Consider the following 19,582-nt stretch of genomic DNA (forward strand, 5'->3'; position numbering starts at 1 on the left):
TATTCTTTAACTACTGGATCAGATCAAAGATTGAGCATCTTATGTTGGTTACATTTCCTTTGCTCATTTGGAAGGCAAGGTGGAAGAGTAGGGCTGTGAGGGTTTGCTGGGGCAGCAATACAATTTCATTTCCTAAAATGTAGTTTCATTGAAAATGATGACGAACCCAAATCCGTGCCGGACTGGCTGTGGTCAGGGTGAGAAGGAGGCTAGAAACCACCACACTTAATCTATGATTTCTAAGTGGTCAGGGCTGAGATAGACCAAATGTAGGCCTTTGTCTGAGCTACAAGCAAGTCATTATTGATGTTTTATGCATTTTTCTTTTACTAGTCTGCAAGCTTTTGGAACAGCTCTTCAATTATTTGTCATTTCTTTTGTTGTTGTTGTGTTTTGTTGAGGTGAATCATCATGAAAACTAACTAGAGGAAAAAACCAAACACCCCAATCCTCACACAAAGGACACTTCAAAACTACCCACATTTGATCATTGACTAAGCTCTTACTGAATACAGCTTTATTGATAGTGATGAGGATACAGATACCACATACATTTTAGTTTATTGTTCCTTATATAATACCAGAATGTTTTAAGCAAAGAATTTGTTTTGCCAGAATTTGCTGAATAAATGCAAAGGTTTTTTTTGTTTTTGTTTTTGCTTTTGTTTTTTAAGGAGTGTCCAAGACAAGTATTTTATCTCAAATTCTCTGGGAGGGTAATTTTGATGGTCTTTACCCTCTGAATGTGCTGCAGGGTAAATCTTTAATGTTTTAGATTCTTTAATTCTTATAATTACCAAGGAGGAGTGTTTAGGTAATTGTGCTGTAGTTTCTACTGCTATGAAGAGACATACTGAAAAATAATTCCTTGTAATGCTGCCTTGTGCTAGAGAACGTATTCATCAGTGGCTCGGATGAGGACAGAGCTCATTCAGAGAACATTCATTCAGAAAAGAATGCAGAAGAGTCCTTCAAAGAAGATTACATAAACGTGTTTCTTTGTAACTCAGGGAAAAAATTAAACGAAGTGATTCTAGTTTCTTTTATCTAGTATCTTGCATCGATTTCTGAAGATATTTGGCCAAGATAACCAGCAAAAAATTGACCTTTTAACACTTACGTATTTCCAGGGAAGCCTCTAGTTACATGCATGTTTGTAAAATACACTTATTATAATTGCTACTCTGCCTTAAATCAGAACCATTCAGTACTTTCTCACTTCCTTCTTTCCCCAATTACACCTCTTGACTTGTAACACCCCACTACCATTGATTAGAATTATGTTAATCTGTACCATCACTGACTTTCTATCCTAAGCCAGTCTTACACCAGAGGAAGTAAACATAAAACTCATCCAATGCCACTGAAAGCAACTAGTGCGTCAGGGATAACAGCGGAGCACCAAGAGTCTAACTAAAAGCAGACAGACTACATTAAAGTCTTGCTTCCTCGAGACTTGCACATCAGGTCTCTGGCCCATTCAGAAAAAGAGAGCTTATCATTTCAGCTGCTGGGTAACCTGCTACTCCTCTGATGGACCGAACTGATGCTTTTATTTAATTGCAGGACTTTGCGATTACAAAAATAATACGTCTTTTTTTTTTTTTTTTTAAGAAAAATAAAAGGAGGTCCAGGGTTGGATCCTGAGGCTGGGAGTGTAGCTGAATGTAAGCTTAAAACACATTAAAAATGAAGTCGTTTTCCAGCTGGGAAACATGGACAAACTGTCACATTTTCTAGGAGCGATGGCCCCAACACATTATTTTGATTCTATAGACCTCCATGTCTTTCAGTTGTCAGGGAGGGATGTCCCAGGATGTAACACCTTCACCCATCCTTATGTTCCATGCTCCCTACCAATTTGCTATGCCAGAAATTCCAGTATTCGAAATTCATACGGTCTTTATTTATTGACCTAACTGTTGAAACAGAAGATAGAACAGCAATGCACCCAGGAACCTGATAAGCCCAGACGGGTGTGTTTTCAGAGTCTTCAGATAAACCATGTCAAAAATACGTTACATGGTCATTTCAAATGATTTATTCAGCTCTAACATGTCTTCAGTCTTATGTCTAGAAAGCCACTGCCAAGTCTGTGTACAACCTCTTACCAAGCTCTGAAGGCTGAAAAATCCTCTAGTTTCAATCTCTCCTCATTCTTCCAAGATAAAATATTACAACTGATTGATTCCTATTTCATTCCAAGCCTTAGGCCCTCCACTTCACAAAACCCCTAGGATCTCAGTGGGAGACACATCTACTAGTGTACATCAGGGATTATGCCCACTTATGACCTGTGATCCGTAATAAATCACCTTTTTTTCTCTCAAAATTTATAACATACTACAGGCTGCTCAATTGTACAAGAATATACATTTATACCAAACTAAAAGATGTCATAGTCACCCTCACATAGGTTTTGTCAGTTGTGGCCAAAATAATTTGTTAAACATGAAAAGTTTATTTTACCAATGATGCTGCAAGGACAAAAGTTATGTATAGTTCGTACAGTGATAGCTCAAGGGGCTCAATGATTTAACTTGCTCCATGAACTACTTTCTCAGACAGCTTAATTTTCCAGTGTGGACAGAGAAGGAGTCAAGGGAGTAGGTGCCGTTAGATCTGCTCCCTACTTGGAGAAGCTCCGAATGTTCTGTGTGTGTGGGAGGAAACAGCCCAGTGTTTTTACATTAATAATGCCTTGTTCTCAGCTTACAGTGTTGTACGCTTTACCAAGTGGTACCATTAAATATGCAGAGATTGAACTTTTCATGAGGGGCAATGATACAAAATTGTTCCACAAAGTGTACTATATGAACCACTTTTCACAGTTCAAATAAGATATTTTAAATATAAATATTGTAACTCTAGCAATAACCTATCTACACAAGGTAGGAGAAATGGGATTAATGAAAACCCAGTTAGATTTCCACATATCTCATGGTTAACCATTTAAATAGTTTTATTTTTCAAAACCCAATTGCACATACCCATAATTGATAGGCCACGTCTCCAAAACAAATAAACCACCAAAGAATAAAGTGATAAATTTTAAGAAAGGAAAATATGTATCATTTACTACAATCATTCCCTTGCTCCAAAACTTGGCAAATATATAAGAAAAATGATATCAGGTGGATACACTTTCATTTGCAAAGCTAATTTGGAGCAGATGACGTTAAAACATATAGAACAGAATGGGCATTGATATTTCCATGTGAAATGAATGTGTTAGGGTTTTAATTAAGAAATCAGGAGGATTGCTATGAAATTGGAAACAGTGACATTTACTAACAGGAAAAGCCGTTTATCCTGTTATTGCCAAACCCAAGAATTCCAAATGTTCTCTTCATTCTCATCCATATAAAAAATGGGGGAAAATCAAATTATTGGCATCAGATGCATAACCTTTGGGCTATATAAGCTTTAAGTTAATGGTCCTTATGGCCATAGTCTTATTTGGTGTTCTTCTTGGGGCTTATATTAGGGTCAAGGTTGCATCTTGGTGTCGTTTTTAGGATCAGAGTAAGGCTCCCATGATACTCACAATTCCTTTAATAGGGGACAAAGGTTAAAGTGCAGATACTTCTAGGAGAAACAACAAAATGACCTAAATTTACACCATAAGCTAAATGACTAGTAGTTCCTTCTTTGAGAGCAGTTTTTTTCATAGCAAATACCATGGGGACTGAGGCACAGAGGAAGAGAATAAGGGATAAACCAGAGGGATCAGTGTGACAGTCCCAGGGCGGAATCCCTGTTACTTTCCAGTCAAACTTTGTTTTAAGCTTTATGACTATCATGGGACGCCTTTCAATATTCTTTACTCTCATGTATGGAAAAAGAAACTGCATTTAAATGTAGAATTAAGTCTTTACGGATATAGATGGACTTCCATTTTAAAATAAAAGCTATAAATAAATACTTTTAACTTCCTAAAGAAAAAGACGAGAGAAGAAGATAAATTTTCAGGCATGAAATTGCTTACTCACATAAGCCTCATGTGTACTAAAGGGTAGAAGAAAAATCTCAAATGTGGGTGTAACCGCTATCCATGAAGGGAACATGCCCCGGTGGAAGAGTGCCTACAACGAATTCTGTCTGCCACCCAGTGGCCGCTGAAATAAATGCTTTCTTTTCTTTGTTGGCCAGGGCCCTGTATTCGGCTTTAAAAAAAAAAGAAAATAAATAAAAGACACAGAGGTAGATTACGCCCGCCACACCAGGAATTTAAAACTACCAAGACATACGCCTCGATATAGTGTAAGATACAATCACTGTAGTAAATGTTATATATTTTCCTTTTCGCTAACCGAAAGGTAACCCACGAACGCCTATTCGCCCTTCCTGCGTCCCCGCATCTACCTGGGTTCAGATACTGACTGGCACCGAGGACACCGAGCTGGCTCGGGATTCCCGGGTCACGCTGTTGGGCATCGAGAGGGTGCAGCAGGACACGCCCACGGTGGCCTCGGGCAACTCGTCGTCCTCGGTCCACTCGTTGAGCTCCGGGCTGAAGCACTGGATGCACTTCTTGTACTTCTTCTCGCCCTCGTTCCAGCCCCCCAGCAGGTAGGCGCGGCCGTGCAGCGCCGAGGCGCCCGCCGTGCTCACGCCCACCAGCAGCGGCGCCGCGTAGCTCCACTGGCCGGTGGCCGGGCTGTAGCACTCCACCGTCAGCACGTCCACGCGCTCCCCGCGCGGCCCCAGCTGGCTCCCCCCCATCACGTACACCCTGTCGCCCAGCGTGACCGCGCAGTGCCAGCCTCGGGGCGTGCTCAGGCCCGGCAGCTCCTGCCACGAGTCGCCGGTCGGGTCGTACGCGCACACGGAGCGCGAGTACGCGCTGCCGATGTACCCGCCGGTCACCAGCACGCGGCCGTCGGTGACCGCGCTGGCGTGGCAGCAGCGCGCCACCTCCAGGGGCGTCTTGGGCTGCCACTGATTGGTGGAGGGCACGTAGCACTCGAGCGAGGCCAGGCTGCCCTCGGTATTGCGGCCGCCCACGGCGTAAAGGAGCCCGTTGAACACGCTCAGGCTGAAGTGCGTGCGCTTCTGGTTCATGTTGGCCAGGTGTATCCAGGTGTTGAAGCGGGGATCGTATCTGAAAATGGCAGAGCAAGTGTGACAGCCTTGTTGGCGGCAGCCAGGGAACCCACGTGACTCCACAAACCATAGCGTGGAAATTGTGACCCTCTTGATGCAAGGAGGCTACGCTAAGCACAGAGCGCAGCTCCGCACCTGGAGGCCGGTGTTTGTTTCTCAGCCAGTGAGTAAGTGTGACACTTGATAAAGACAAGACGGGCATTGTGACTCCCCCTAGTCCCGTTTATGAAACCACTGGCTTTGGGCGCCTGGGTGGCTCAGTTGGTTAAGCGACTGCCTTCAGCTCAGGTCACGATCCCGGAGTCCTGGGATCGAGTCCCACGTCGGGCTCCCGGCTCAGCGGGGAGCCTGCTTCTCGCTCTGACCCTATCCCCTCTCATGCTGTTTTTCTCTCTCCTTCTCTCTCTCAAATAAATAAATAAATAAAATCTTTAAAAAAAATAAAACCACTCCCTTTATCGGGCCTCTTGGAGAAGTCCCCACAGAGACCAAACTGTCAGTCCCTCTTCTTCTATACTCCACACCGTCCATCATCGGGGAGGGCTTATGAGATGCGCTTGTGGGGAGGCGGTGGAAGCTGGGTATTCGTGGCAATCAGAAAGGGAACACTGCCACATTTAAGTCAGTTCCACACATCTTCAGACACCAGCCATTCCTGGCTCGTTCTTACTGCTTAATTAAGATAGGAGTTGGCTAATTGGATTTCTCCATGTCTCGCAAACATGTTCTCATGGATACACCTGACCTGATCACTGCACCAGTAAAGCTAAGTCACTCAACCAAGTCTTCTGTTTAGAATGAGATCAATGGAACTCGTGTCCAAAAGCATCACCAGAGGCTTAATTTGATATTTCTCTATTTTCTAGCACTTATTAGTAGGTAAGATTTTTTAGCTTAGAGATATATATTTTCAGTGTTCTATATTACAGTTATTATACCATAACCACTGAAATCAATACTGCAAAAACAGTTACTTGAATACTTAACAGAGTTATCAGCAGGAGGAAAATAAGCAGTCATAGAAAAACTGTTTTAACTGTTCACATAGTTCCAAAGTATTGTAAACACAGACCTCCCTGCATTAGTTTGATGTTCATTTTTCTCCCATTTAACTTCCAAATCAAAACTTAACTATACTTATAAATTAAAGGGCAAAAATAAGTTAATCGTTTGGATTCATTTAAATGACACACAGACATATAATGAAATAATAAAGAATATTTTCATGATATACTTTATAAATTTTCAGATCTTGCTCATTAGTTATGTTCGACTTTGTATTTCTACCATGATATAAGCATGACTTCCTGACATTTCATATATATGAGAGTGTTTTTTATTATAAATATACAAAAACAACATGGCATTTGAATTCCATTTCCTGAAGGATATATTATACCTTTACTGTTTCTACATGCATCAAAGATACTGACATTTTTTATAGTATTCAGTCTTCAAAAAATATTTAGAACTAATTACCTGCCACATTTTTAATGATCTCATTGTATTTGCCAATTATGAATCTGACAGTCATTAGTAACAGTCACTTAAAAGAAATTTTGTATTATTTTGACCTTTCTTACCACTTAGTGTTAAAAACTAAATCTGTATCCAGTTTCTTTTCAGAAAAAGTGTACTGTGAAGGGCACCTTACTATAAATGAGAGAATGTGTACCACTCACTTGTGGTACAACTTGTCTAGGTATCAGATTTCTCACATGTAAAATCAGAATAACCACATCTTCCTGGCTCATTTCATAGGCTTATTCAGAAATATAGAGTGCATTTTATATAAGCATATACTTCATGTAATGTGTACTGTTGTATATATGAAATGTGGCATTATTATTATTATTGATTTACTGAGCCAATGAACTAAGCTAACAGGCAGGACTCATTTACTTCTATGTCAGAGCAATTTCCTCATAATATTGAACCATTTCAGTTCCTAATAAAGGATCAAATACCTGCAAAAATTGCTGACTGCATGCTTGGCTTGATTTCTTGCATCATTCTGGTCTTCACCACCGGCCACATAAAGAAACCCGTCCATCACAGCCACACACTGATTAAAACTCTTGGCTGGCATTTCTGTCAGCTTGCTCCATCCATTTTCAGGGTCTCTGTACAGGATGTCTCTACTAAGGGACTTCTCAGTAAGGCCTGGACGTCCCCCAACAGTGACAAGGACTCGACAGCCCCCGCGGATTCTCGTGCGCCTAGACTGCAATGTGTTTTGATGATATGGAAGTAAGTGGTAATTCATAGCATCTACAAGAAGTTTGTGACAATCAGCATCTTGCATCATTCTTGGTACAGACTGAACATAATTGACCAGGTCTTGTGCTGAGATGGTACCAAAGCGGATATTGCTCAGAAGATCTGCAGCGTATTTCACTCTCTTTTGGTCAAATTCTAACCATTTCATTGCAATCTGGAATGCTACTATTTCAGAAGGCAACTGTAAGTCATCATCTATAAGAAGTTCATTAATTTGCTCAAATGTAAGTTTCAGAAACTGATCTGATTCTGCAAATTCAAGGAAGTTATCCCGGATAAATTTTTGGGCTGCTGCTTTTGCATTTTTCAGGGAGTATGTTTCAGCAATGTTAGCAATGTACATGCAATTCTCAACACTCATCTCTCGGATCAGAAAATCACTGCACATCTTTACAAGGGTATGGATCTGAAGATAGACAGCAGCAGAAATAATGCTTCCTATTGTATACAAAGAGAGCGTCAGCTTTCCGGTGTAGGCGTATGCGATGACAGTAGCCAGGCCCAGCGGTGAGATATCATTGAGATCCACCCTTTGGGTAGATGGGTCTTTTTTTAGGATGTTGTAAAAGTATTCACTGCACGAAGCCATCACTGACTTGTGAACGTCAAAGGACTTTGTTTTGGTGCCAATAACTAGGTCGCAAAGGAAGTTCTCCTGCCTCATTTTACTTAAGCCTTCCAAGAGGTTGGGGCCATAAGAAGCATCTGTTAATTCAGAAGAAATACAGCTAAGGCCATTGCCTCCCTCTAGGAGCCCATTCAAAGTATTTAGTTTGTTTAGGGGGCTATCTTCTACGATTATGGTCATCTCATTGATATCTCCTTTGCTCTTTCTGACAGTCTTCTTTTTGGGGGCCATGTTGGCAAACACACTGTCACAGGCAAGAACTTGCTAAAAAAAAAAAAAAAAAAAGCATGGTTTTATTTTTTTTACTTTTTTTTTATTATTATGTTATGCTAATCACCATACATTACATTTTATTTTAACGGTGCTTTGGACTTTGAAATGCTACATTGAGAAACTGTTCTTTTTCACAATAGTTTTTAAATAACATAATGTAGATTAAAACTCAAAGTGGATGTAAAGACTTACATTAAACTAAATGCACATTTTACTGACGCATCAAGCACTGAAGACAATTCTAGAAAGATTTATATTATCAAATGAGACCTCTCAATAGCTATACTGCTAAGTCATTTTATGCAGAGGAAGTGACCAAATACTCTCTGATCTAGCTGTACAGCAATTCTAGAATAGTAGTTAAACAACATTTGAAGGGCTTAGTTTACTCTCCCGAAAAAGTGAATTATAACTCTGAAGTTTTCCTCAAAAAAATACTAAAATTCAGGAATCCATGTAAAATGTATATATATCAGAATAACTGTGGAATTTAAAAGTCAATAGGTACGGACTTGTAGCAATACATTTGTTCAACTGATTTCCACTCTACATAGTCACTAAAATAACTTCCAGATGGATGAAATCTCTAAATCACACTCACACACACACATACACACACACAAAAGAACTAGAACAAAGTAGGTTTTTTGTTTGTTTGTCTTAATTTTAGGGTAGGAAAGGCCCTCTTAAGCATAACCCAAAATCCAGAAGCCATAGGGGAAAAGACTGAAGTATCTGAATACAAAAAAACAAAAAGACAAGAAAACAAAAAAAACCCCCAAAACTTCTATAAAACAACATCAACTATTTAAAAGACAAGCAATTGATAGTGAAAGATGTTTGTAACATTCTTGACAGATAAAAGGTTAATTGACATGTTTATAGAGCTCCAATAATTAATTAATAAGGAAAAGGTAATCCAATTAAAAATTATCAAAGACTGTGACTAGGTAACTAGGTTGTTCACAGAAAATAAAATAGAAATAGTTGATAAATACTTTTTTTAAAGCTAAACTAATTATAATCAGGGAACTGTCAACTGAAATACAGAGATCTTTTTTATTTTTTTGTGGACACATTCTGCGTATCAGATGGTTAAAATATTTTTTAACATTCACAATATCAGATATTGCTGTGGTACTCTCCATACATTATTGATGGGAGTATAATTGATACAGTCTTTGCTTTGACATTAAATCTAAATCTAGGAATGTGCTCATAGAGATATATCCTCATAAAGATATATTTATATGGATAATAACCATTTTTCACTATCAATGTTATAAATATTTGAACCAGTTTTTTATTTATTTGTTTGTTTTGAGAGCGAGAGAGTGTGAGTGAGCAGAGGAGGGGCAAAGGGAGGGTGAGAGAGAGAATCTTAAGCAGACTCCATGCCCAGCGTGGAGCCCAACATAGGCTCAATCTCATGACCCTGAGATCATGACCTGAGCCAAAACCAAGAGTTGGATGCTTAACCAACTGAGCCACCCAGGCACCCCAATATTTGAACCAGTTTTTAAACCTGTATGAAGTGGTCTGAACCTTTAAGGTAGCTCTGAGCAGCTTTAGTATTAAACAGACTTGAAATATATTAAGTTTAGCAAATACATGCATAGCCCTTAAAATATCATTGATTAAATTGTTTTAGAATTTTTCAAAATATTGAGCATAGTCATCAGAAAATGTAATACTTGGACTTTTTCAATGGATTTTACTTACAGCATGGTAGCATTCACTTTTTTGTGAGATTACGCTTGTTTTTTTTTTTTTTTTCATTTTTAAGATTATAAAATCAGTATGTGTAAATTCAACAATTCACAGTTTGGTATATATTATTCCAGATAATTTGATATGCTTATACAAACTCGTATCTGCACATTTTTGAGCAGTGGTGTGCTGATAAATCAGCTCTCTAAGAGTGGGGGAGCCCTTATTTGTAAGGTATGGATTTCTTTGGGCAAATACACTTATTGTAGTTGATTTTAAGCTCTCTACTGCTTAACAACCAGCTTGTCAAATTCCTGAAGGTGTAACAATTGGTTCTCATGAGCCAGTACAAGTCAGCTTCAGCATACCACTCTATGAGAACTTACATCAAAGCATGTTTATGCTTTATTATTCAGCAGTTTGCTTTTTTCACCTAGCAGTAACAATGTACCTCCTTCCATATCAGGACACATATAAATTTACACTATTCTCTCTAATAGTTGCATAGTATCCCATACTAAAGATATATAGAACTTATGCTATTCTTTTCCTACTGATGGACACTTAGGTATTAGGTGTTTCATAGTTTATTGAAGGGTGTGTGTATGTATGTGTCTCTTTTAAGTCACACTGTTGAGTTCATCCTGAAGGGTAAAACTTGGCTTTGATCTCCCTTGAAAGGCCCTTCAATTTAATTACTGGAATGTATGTTTAAAAATTTCATAACCTTTCTATTGTGTTTGTCCTTATTCCTTTCCACATGGAAGAAGCATAGCAAGTAGGTAGGAAACAGAGATCTATCTCTTTGCCAGGGCTTTTGTCTTCCTCATTAAGCTCAAATTGTCATATTCATATTTATATTTGGTTTACAGACTGCAGCACATTTGTCCTTCCTCATTCTTTCTTGCAAGCAATGCCAGATGCAACCTTACCTTATGAAATAGATTTTCAACCCACCATCAGTTTAGTCTTCAAATGCATTTGACTTAGGTGGTAAGTGTCCCCGTGATGGATTTTTCTGGGGAAAATTTTAAAAAATTTTGTTCAGCAAGCAGTTATCAGACACCTCCTGCTGTGTAGGCAGCACTGTGCTGGAAATGATGGAGCCATACAATATGTAAGTTATGGGAGACAGACAAGACATGATAAGTACAAAATGGTAACAAGTAACTAGCAAGCACAGCAGAATATATTTTTTTTAAGCATCAGTTTCTACCATCTGGAGTAGAAGCACCAATGTGTCTTTGGGAAAAGTCTTGTCTATTTTCCTAGAAGAACCCCTTTGGAGAAGTTTCTACTTATGTAGATGTAGGGCTCATAACCACTCATTATTTTGAAGGAAATTCTGAACTTGAGGAGTAACATGGATGTTTTAGACTGAAATGGTAAATATTCTGTTTATCTATCATTAAATGATTACAGTAGTCCCCTTTTTATCTGTGGTTTCGCTTTCTTCAGTTTCAGTTACCCATGGTCAACTGTGGTCAGGAAGCAATCAATGATCCTCCTGACATATCATCAGAAGGTCAATGGTCACAATGCCTACATCATTCCCCTCACTTCATCTTATCATGCAGGCATTTTATCATCTCACATCCCCACAAGAAGGGTAAGTACAGTACCATAAGATATTTTGAGAGAGAGACCACGTTCACCTTTGATTACAGTATGTTGTTATAATTGTCCTATCTTATTATTAGTTACTGTTGTTAATCTCTTACTGTGTCTAATTTATAAAATAAACTTTATCACAGGTATATATGTATAGGAAAAAACATAGTATATCTAAGCTTCAGTACTGTTTGCAGTTTTAGGCACCCCCCGGGGGGCATGGAATGTCTCCCCTGTGGATAAGCGGCAACTCCTGTTTTCATTGGCAGCACACAGGGTGGTATTTAAATATTCAACAACTGACAAAACGGGGCACCTACTAAACGGTATGGATTCATAGGTTCTGGAGCTGGGTTCCAGAGGATTCCCTGGAGGACTCTGTGTAAGTTTTTAGTTGCTGGATAATAGTGGGGCCCAGGGGCTTCTCAGAGAAGGATGGAGGGGTGGGAGGGATTCAGGGGGAGGTCAGGGCAGCAACTACTTGGCTGTTTATTTGCCCACTTACCAACTCTGTACAGAAGGATCTCTATTTTAACAACTGGTATACTGTACCAAATCATTCTTGTCCTTGGGACAGGGTGTAATTCTGAGGTTTCTGGAGAAAAGAGAGAATCTGGCCTCGAGAACACAGCAATATGATGGGGCTAAGGAGACAAAGGACCAGCAGGGAATTCCAAAAGAATCCAAAGGTGAACTGTAGGAGCACTAATATATGATTTCCAGTTTCAAATCTTCTTTTTCTACATTGTTATTCTCCTATATCAGACTTAATTGAGGTATCCTCAGGTATCCTTAATTAAGTTTGATAAATTGCTGACTAGCTCACTCTGCCTTTAGGAATATCATATAGTATTGTTGGGAAGACCCCAGCCTCTGAAAGACCACTTAAGTTTAGGAAGGAGCTCTAGGGAGTGAGGGGGTGCGCATGGATTAGAGGGGGTAGGGGGAGAGGTAGGGGGAAACTACCAAGGGTCTATAGGGAGTGTAAAAAGCAGGATGATTTTGTAGAGGAGTCAAGAGTTGGAAAAAAGAAATAGCATAGGATGAGTCCCCCTACGCTTGCAAGATTTTGGGGTGTTTTTTGGTGGGTTTTGTTTTTTGTTTTTTTGGGGGCTTTTTGGTGGTTTTTCACCTAAGAGCAGACTGCAATTGGTACTTTACAGGGCAGCTACAACTCCAACAGGAAGTATCGCTGCATTGAAGAAGCAGAGGATAGAGTTTGTGGCAACCACATCCTCTGGAAAGTGAGCTGGGAATTTTGGAAAAGAGAGATCCCAAAAGGGAAAACTCAATGGAAACTTAAAGCTTCAGGAAGGAATGAAGAGCATCAGAAATAATAAATATCTGGATGCATATAAAAGACTTTTTTTCCCCTCTGAACTTCTTTAAAATGCATATAACTCTTCAAAGCAAAACTGATAACATTGTCTTGTGGGGTTTCTAACATTTCTAGATGTAGCACATATGACAATTACAGCATAAAGGATGGGGTGATGGTAAGTGAATCTATACAATTACAAGGTTTCTGTATTTTATGTAAAGTGGTAAATACTAACTTTTGTAGCTGTGAGAGTTTAACTTTGCATATTGTAATCTCTAGATTAGTGCTGGCCAATAGAAATATAACATGAGTCACATATGCAATTAAAAAATTTCCAGTAGTATGACATTAAAATGTTAAAAAGAAACAGGTGAAATTAATTTTAATAATATAGTTTATTCAACCTAATATCTACAGAATATTATAATGTCTATATGTAATTGGTATAAAATTATTAATGTGATATTTTACATTTTTTTAATCCTAAGTCTTCAAAACACAAAGTGTATTTATATTAAATGAGCACAGCTCATTTTGGACCAGCTACACTTTAGGTGTTCAATAGCCACATCTGACTGATGACTGGTAATGGACAGTAGAGCCCTAAAACAACCACTTAAAGAATGCAAAGTATAGCTGAGAAACCAATAGGTAAATTTAAATGGAATTCAAAAGAGGGCAGCAAAGTTGGAACAGAGGGACAAAAATTAGAGGAGACCAAAAAAAAAAAAAAAAACCCCTCCAAATAATTTAATGGTACACCTAAATCCAATTGTATTACTTATTGTATTAAACATTGTAATTAAAAGACACAGGTTTTCAGGATGGATAAGAAAGGCAAGACCCAAATATATGCTGTCTACAAGAGATTCTTTATATAAATATAAAGACACAGATAGGTAAAAAATAAGTGCGTACAAAAAGATTTACCATGGAAATAGTAGACGTAAGAAGACTGGAGCGGATATGTTAATATCCAGGTGAAATACACTTCAAGAAAAAAACAATTACCAGTGATGAAGAGGGAATTTCATAATGATTAGAAGTTCAAATCATCATGGGATATAACGAATATAAATGTATATGTGCAAATAACAGACCTTCAAAGTTATGTGAAGCAAAACAATGTGACTGGATTAAAGGGAGAAATAGGCAATTCCTCAATTATATTTGAAAATGTTAGTAACGGTCTCTCAGACAAAAAACATCAGTAAAGGTATAGATTATCGAACAACATTATTAATCACCCTGACTTAATTGATATTTCTAGAACATTACACCCAACAAATGCAGGATAAAAATTCTCCTCAAGTGTACATGGTATACCAAGATAGACCCTATGCTGGACCACAAAACATGTCTCCAAAAATTTAAAAGCACTGAAGTCATACAGAGCATGTTCTCTGATCATTTAGATGAAGTGGTGTTAGGAGGGGAAGGTTTGAAGATAATAGGAGTCTTGCTGGTCCTGGTACCAAACAAAGGATTTTTAAGAGGAGTGGGTATTGGAGGGAGAAGGTCATTAGAAGTAGAGGAAATGCCTCATGCTGAAGCAGGGAGCCATGACTCAGCACGGTATGGCAGACTCAGATAGCTGAGTCATGAGGGAGACAGTGGGCGGGCCTATTAGGCCAATACATAAAGGATATTAGATGCTGGGAAGGGCTTGAACTCAATAAATTCCTTTATGATCAAGAAGGATTAAGAAATCTCCAGGAAGGGAGAAGACAATCTGAGGCCCTAGTGAAATCAGTAGTTCTTCCAGGCCTTCCTTCTCTTATTTCCTGTTGCCACTTTTTATTTCCTTTATATATATATATATATATATATATATATATATATATATAGTTGACTCTTGAACAGCACAAGTTTGAATTGCGTGGGTCCACAATAAGTATATTGGAGATTTTTTGGGAGATTTGCAATAATTTGAAAACACAGATGAACTATGTAGTCTAGAAATACTGAAAAATTAAGAAAAAGTTTGGTCTGTCATGAATGCATAAAATGTACCTAGATACTAGTCTATTTTATCATTTACTACCATAAGATATACACAAATCTATTATAAAAAGTTAGATTTTATCAAAACTTAGGCATACAAACACTTACAGACCATGCATGGCACCATTTATAGTTGAGAGAAATGTGAACAAATGTAAAGATACAGTATGAAGTCATAACTGCATAAAAGTAACTGTAGTCCATACTATACTACATAAGAATTTTGTAGCCACCTCCTGTTGCTATTGCAGTGAGCTCAAGTGTTGCAAATATTCTCTTAACATGCTGTGGGACCCTAATCATCTCTGCATAAAGAGTTTGTCTCCCCAGTAAATTGTGTATGGCAGTAGTTCAGTTTTGGGGGAGTCAAAAGTTATGTGCAGATTTTTGATTATGTAGGAGGTTGGCGCCCTGAACCCCCGTGTTGTTCAAGGGTTAGCTGTTTATTATGGATATATCATTTTATTCTTTAAATGCTATTTTAAATAATATCAATTAATTCAATTAATTTGATTTTAATATTATTAATTTTTTAAAAGATTGTATTTTACAGTAATTTTTACGCTCAATGTGGGGCTTGAACCCACAACCCTGAGATCAAGAGTCACATGCTCTACCTACTGAGCCAGCCAGGTGCTCCTACTAACACTTTAAATAATATTTTAATATATACATTTTTAAAATAAGAGAGGGATTTTAGAGCCCTCAAAATCAGTTTGTAGAGGTAACTGGCTTCTTTGGCTCTAGGGGAGGAGGAGGGAGAGAAACAGGAGACCGTTTAAGAGACCACTGAAATCAGAGCCTACATTCCACTTCCTAGTGGCCATATTTTCCCAGAGATGCTCGCAAATTCAATCTTTCTTTACTAGAGCTGCCACTACATCCTTTTCCTAGGTGTGCACCTTGGAGGTGAGACTGTATATCCACCTGCCCAGGTGTTCTTAGTCTGTGCCCTGTTCCTCCAATCAGGACACCACAGACCCCTCAGAGAAGCCTGAGGATCAGTCACCCCTCTGAGGCTGGACAAATCTAGGATATAACCTAGACATTAAGTAATAAATTTTGAAAGCATCCCATTCCTATTGATTCAATTATATATTCAGAGTTGGATGAGGGTTTTAGTTATTATTTTTTTAAAGCTTTTTTCTTTTTCTTTTTTTTAAACTGAGTGAGTGCCTTGTGGCCAGCTGCTCAGGGATTCTCCAGGCTTGGTAGCAGGGCAATCACCATGGATACCATTCCCTGGGCAGGGCTTTGACTGGGGTCATGGTCTGCATGGTGAGGAGCACACAGCCTTGCTGAGGTGCCCATGGCCGGAAGAGTTTCAAGACTGTTTCTCTGTTTTTCTTAAAGCACAACAGGCTTGATTCTCCATTTCTAATTTGATTTGATACCTCCATTTCTAATTAAAATAATAATTATATTAATTTATTAATTGAGAACTTACTGTGTGTGCTGAGCCCTGGGTTAAGTACTTTACATGACTTTATTTATTTTTTCTAATTTAAGCATCACTGAAATCTGAAAAGATGGTTATATTATGTTCATTTTACAAATGAAGAGATTAAGATTCAGAGAGAGTTTAAAAACATATCCAGGGTCACACAAGTGTGCAATACATAGTGGAGCAAAGACTCAAACCCAGATTGAGTCCTGATCCCCATAATCACCTCCCTTAAAGCCAGGGTAGGTTAAAATCTGTGGCAGGTTAAAAAGTTAGCTCTTTCCAGCATGAGAAGACAGAGACTGAGTGACACAGACCTGAGGTTGTCAAATAAAAATTTGTATATAGAGAACATGAAATGGTTCTTTGTAACTCCAAACACTGAAATAAGAGAATTGCCTTTTTGAATGTAAAACAAATCTGAGGATGAACAGAACCTGTGGATTTCTTAATCCTGTTATGGGTAGTAAAGATAGAAAACTTTTGGGTAAGCCAAAAATAGGAGATACTGCATGAATTTGTTGATCAGAGCACAAGCACTTCCTTTTAAGTGTTGGGTTGAATATGAAATTATCAATTTTTGTTTAAAAACAAACATTAATTCCATATGGTTCAACTTAGCTAGAGGCTTATGTCTGGCTTTTATCTATAAAGTATACAGAAACTATGCACAAAGTTAACTGTAATTCCATTCACCAAGACTGGATACAGGACACAAGGATCCAGTGCTAAAATTTTTGGTTTGGGTTTTGTTGAAATTTCAGGAAAATAGCTCTTTCTCTTCCTAGTCTTTTGTATGTTTATGTGTTGGGGGGTGGTTGGAAATGTAATTTTTCAGATTCATGTCTCTTTGGTTGTCACAGAACTGGAAATTGGGTTTTAGTGTTCTTTTTGCTTTAACCATCTAATAGACCTATGGCAAAACATCAATGAATTAGAAATTCAGTTTAAACATCTGTCAGATGAGGATATGTGTACCTTTCAGTTCTAAAACTTGACACAGTGTTAAGAATAAACAGCTGGCTTTTGCTGCCAGAATTGTCAAAGTCTGGTCCTAAATCTTTTCTCCCCTCAATATGGTTTTTCAGAATCCTAGGATCAACTCTATCAGATACAGATACACCAACTGGGACAGGATTCTTCACCTGGGAGGCATGCAGCGGGGTCTGGGTTGCCAGAGTTAGCCAATAAAAATACAAGATGTCCAGTTAAATTGGAATTTCAGATCAACCATGAGTCATATTTTAGAGTAAGTATATCTCCTGCAGTATTTTGGGACATACTTATACAAAAAATTGGTTTGTGGTTTATCTGAAATTCAAATGTAGTCTGGGTGTTCCGTATTTTATCTAGCTACCCTGCTTGGGTTTTAAGTGAGTCCATGAATTCCATGGAAATTTCTAGAATATTATGAAACATGTTATGCATGTGTGTTTATGTGTCTTCTTCTGTGGAGTGGGCCTAGAGTTTACACGAGGTTCTGAAAAAGACCCCTGACCCAAAATAAACCCAGGACCACTGGGCTGAAGACGGTGCAGACAAGAAATGGTGACGTAATTCTACTCTCTTTGAGGATCAGGCAAGTCCCTGTGAAAGAATTACCCTAGAGAGAAGCTCCTCTTGGCCTGACACAGCTCTCAGATGAAAATCTCCTACAACTGATTATAGAAAAGAATTGCCACTTTATATTTAAGAACATTCTCTTTTCTGCCGCCTTCTCCCCTTGCCTCCTGGGAGAGCCTCTCCACAGGGCAAGCTGAAAAGCCATGTGTGCTCAAGTGTCACTATCATTCTCATGCCAGAATGAGCTGGGATCCCAGAATGTGTCCTTGCCAAAGGGGCAAATCAGCTGCGCCTTCCCCCTGTCCTGTCACATTCCTGTCGCTGCATCTGTCCCAGCTCATCAGCACTGACTCCGGGAATAGAAACACTCCAGCTTCTGCTGCTTGCCATTTTAAGTTAAGTCCAACTTAAGGGGGGTTTCCCACTTCACCGTTTCACTTCTAACATAAAACAGAGGTCAGGATAGCATGGGTGCACATCGAGAACAAAAACTCATTTTATGGTTAAGTAAAACACGTGTTCTTTTTATAGGGGGAGTTTCTATTTTGCCAATAGGAACATTTCTGGGAATTCGAGGCGTTCTCTGATTTTTGTGCTACCAATTGAGTTGAAACTGATTGTATTTCATCTAAACATTATCACGTACTAAATGTTTACATGGTTCCTATAAAAATGAAGATGGAATTCCAAACTTTGTGAACAAAACCTGCAAATTTTACTTTGTCCCTCCTTTCTCTATAAAATGAAGGAAGAAAAACATGCATTAGGCTTTAGAGATGGAAACTTAATGGACATGACAAGTAATTTTACTTTCTAAAGGCATCCCTCTCATGCATTTCTATTACTACGACATTCTCCTGATCTCTGGCATTCCTTACATTTCGAGAGAATGTGTGCTGGCTCCCAATTTCAGATCCAGAACATGAGCAACGTGGCCCGGCTGTAGACTGCCTGTCAGTGACATAGCTCCACCACCACGAGCTTGCGGACACCTCCACCCTCTCCCACCCACACACCCATATGCACCCTCAATTCTAGAAGACAGGGATTGGAGATCATGGCCCCAACTCCTTACCCTCCTGTGTGGCGTCTAGACGTGTGATGATGAGTTTTCAGCAGCAGGCTCCTCTTGGGAAGCAATCTGTGGAGAGAGAGGGAGAGGGAGAAGGAAAATGTGGTGGGGAGCCACCAGCAGCCACCTGATGAGTCCCAGCAGCAGCAATTTCTGGAGCGACCCTGGGCGGTCCCAACTGGATGAGGCAGCAGAGCCCACACTCCCCCAGCCAGCCTGCCACAGAGTGGGCGCTGCAGTCCCCTCTCCCTCTTTGGCCTTCAACTCCAGGCCTCCTGGGGCAGAGGCGGGGCTCTGGTTGGTGGAGTGGGGTTGGGTTTCTTGGCCTGCTCAGTTGTTTAAAAAAAAAAAAAGAGTCAGTCACCCTGGGTGGGAGGAAAAGAAAATTAATTAGGTGGGAATTGAATTGTTGGAAGCAGGGATTTCAGGGTACATACTTGGTAAGAAGAAGGGAAGTTTGTGAATAAAAAATGAGTTTCTAGAAAGGTAAATCGCCTGGTCACCTCAGGTCCTCTAAAAAGATCGAGTTTATAAATAGGCTGTTCTTTAGAAGAGGAGCACGTGTTTAGG

General features: G+C 39.1%; 1 protein-coding gene across 4 annotated transcripts in view; it reads right to left on the reverse strand.

Annotated features, from left to right (window-relative positions):
• Positions 1–482: 482 nt before the first annotated feature.
• KLHL31 (kelch like family member 31) overlaps positions 483–19,582 on the reverse strand; it is a 61,080-nt gene continuing 41,980 nt past the window's right edge. For 2 of the 4 annotated variants that reach the window (XM_081828429.1, XM_031020293.2), the window contains exons 2-4: positions 19,016–19,081; positions 7,074–8,278; positions 483–5,104 (exon numbers count right to left, since the gene is read on the reverse strand). In XM_081828429.1, coding sequence (XP_081684555.1) covers positions 4,372–5,104; positions 7,074–8,245 — 1,905 coding nt within the window. In that variant the 5' untranslated portion in view covers positions 8,246–8,278; positions 19,016–19,081 and the 3' untranslated portion in view covers positions 483–4,371. Of the gene's footprint in view, positions 5,105–7,073; positions 8,279–10,929; positions 11,016–19,015; positions 19,281–19,582 lie in introns of those variants that run through there. The other 2 variants (XM_081828428.1, XM_081828427.1) reach the window with 2 other exon arrangements.

This window comes from Leptonychotes weddellii, chromosome 8, assembly GCF_054177405.1.
Source record: "Leptonychotes weddellii isolate Sample4059 chromosome 8, ASM5417740v2, whole genome shotgun sequence".
NCBI classification, from domain to species: domain Eukaryota; kingdom Metazoa; phylum Chordata; class Mammalia; order Carnivora; family Phocidae; genus Leptonychotes; species Leptonychotes weddellii.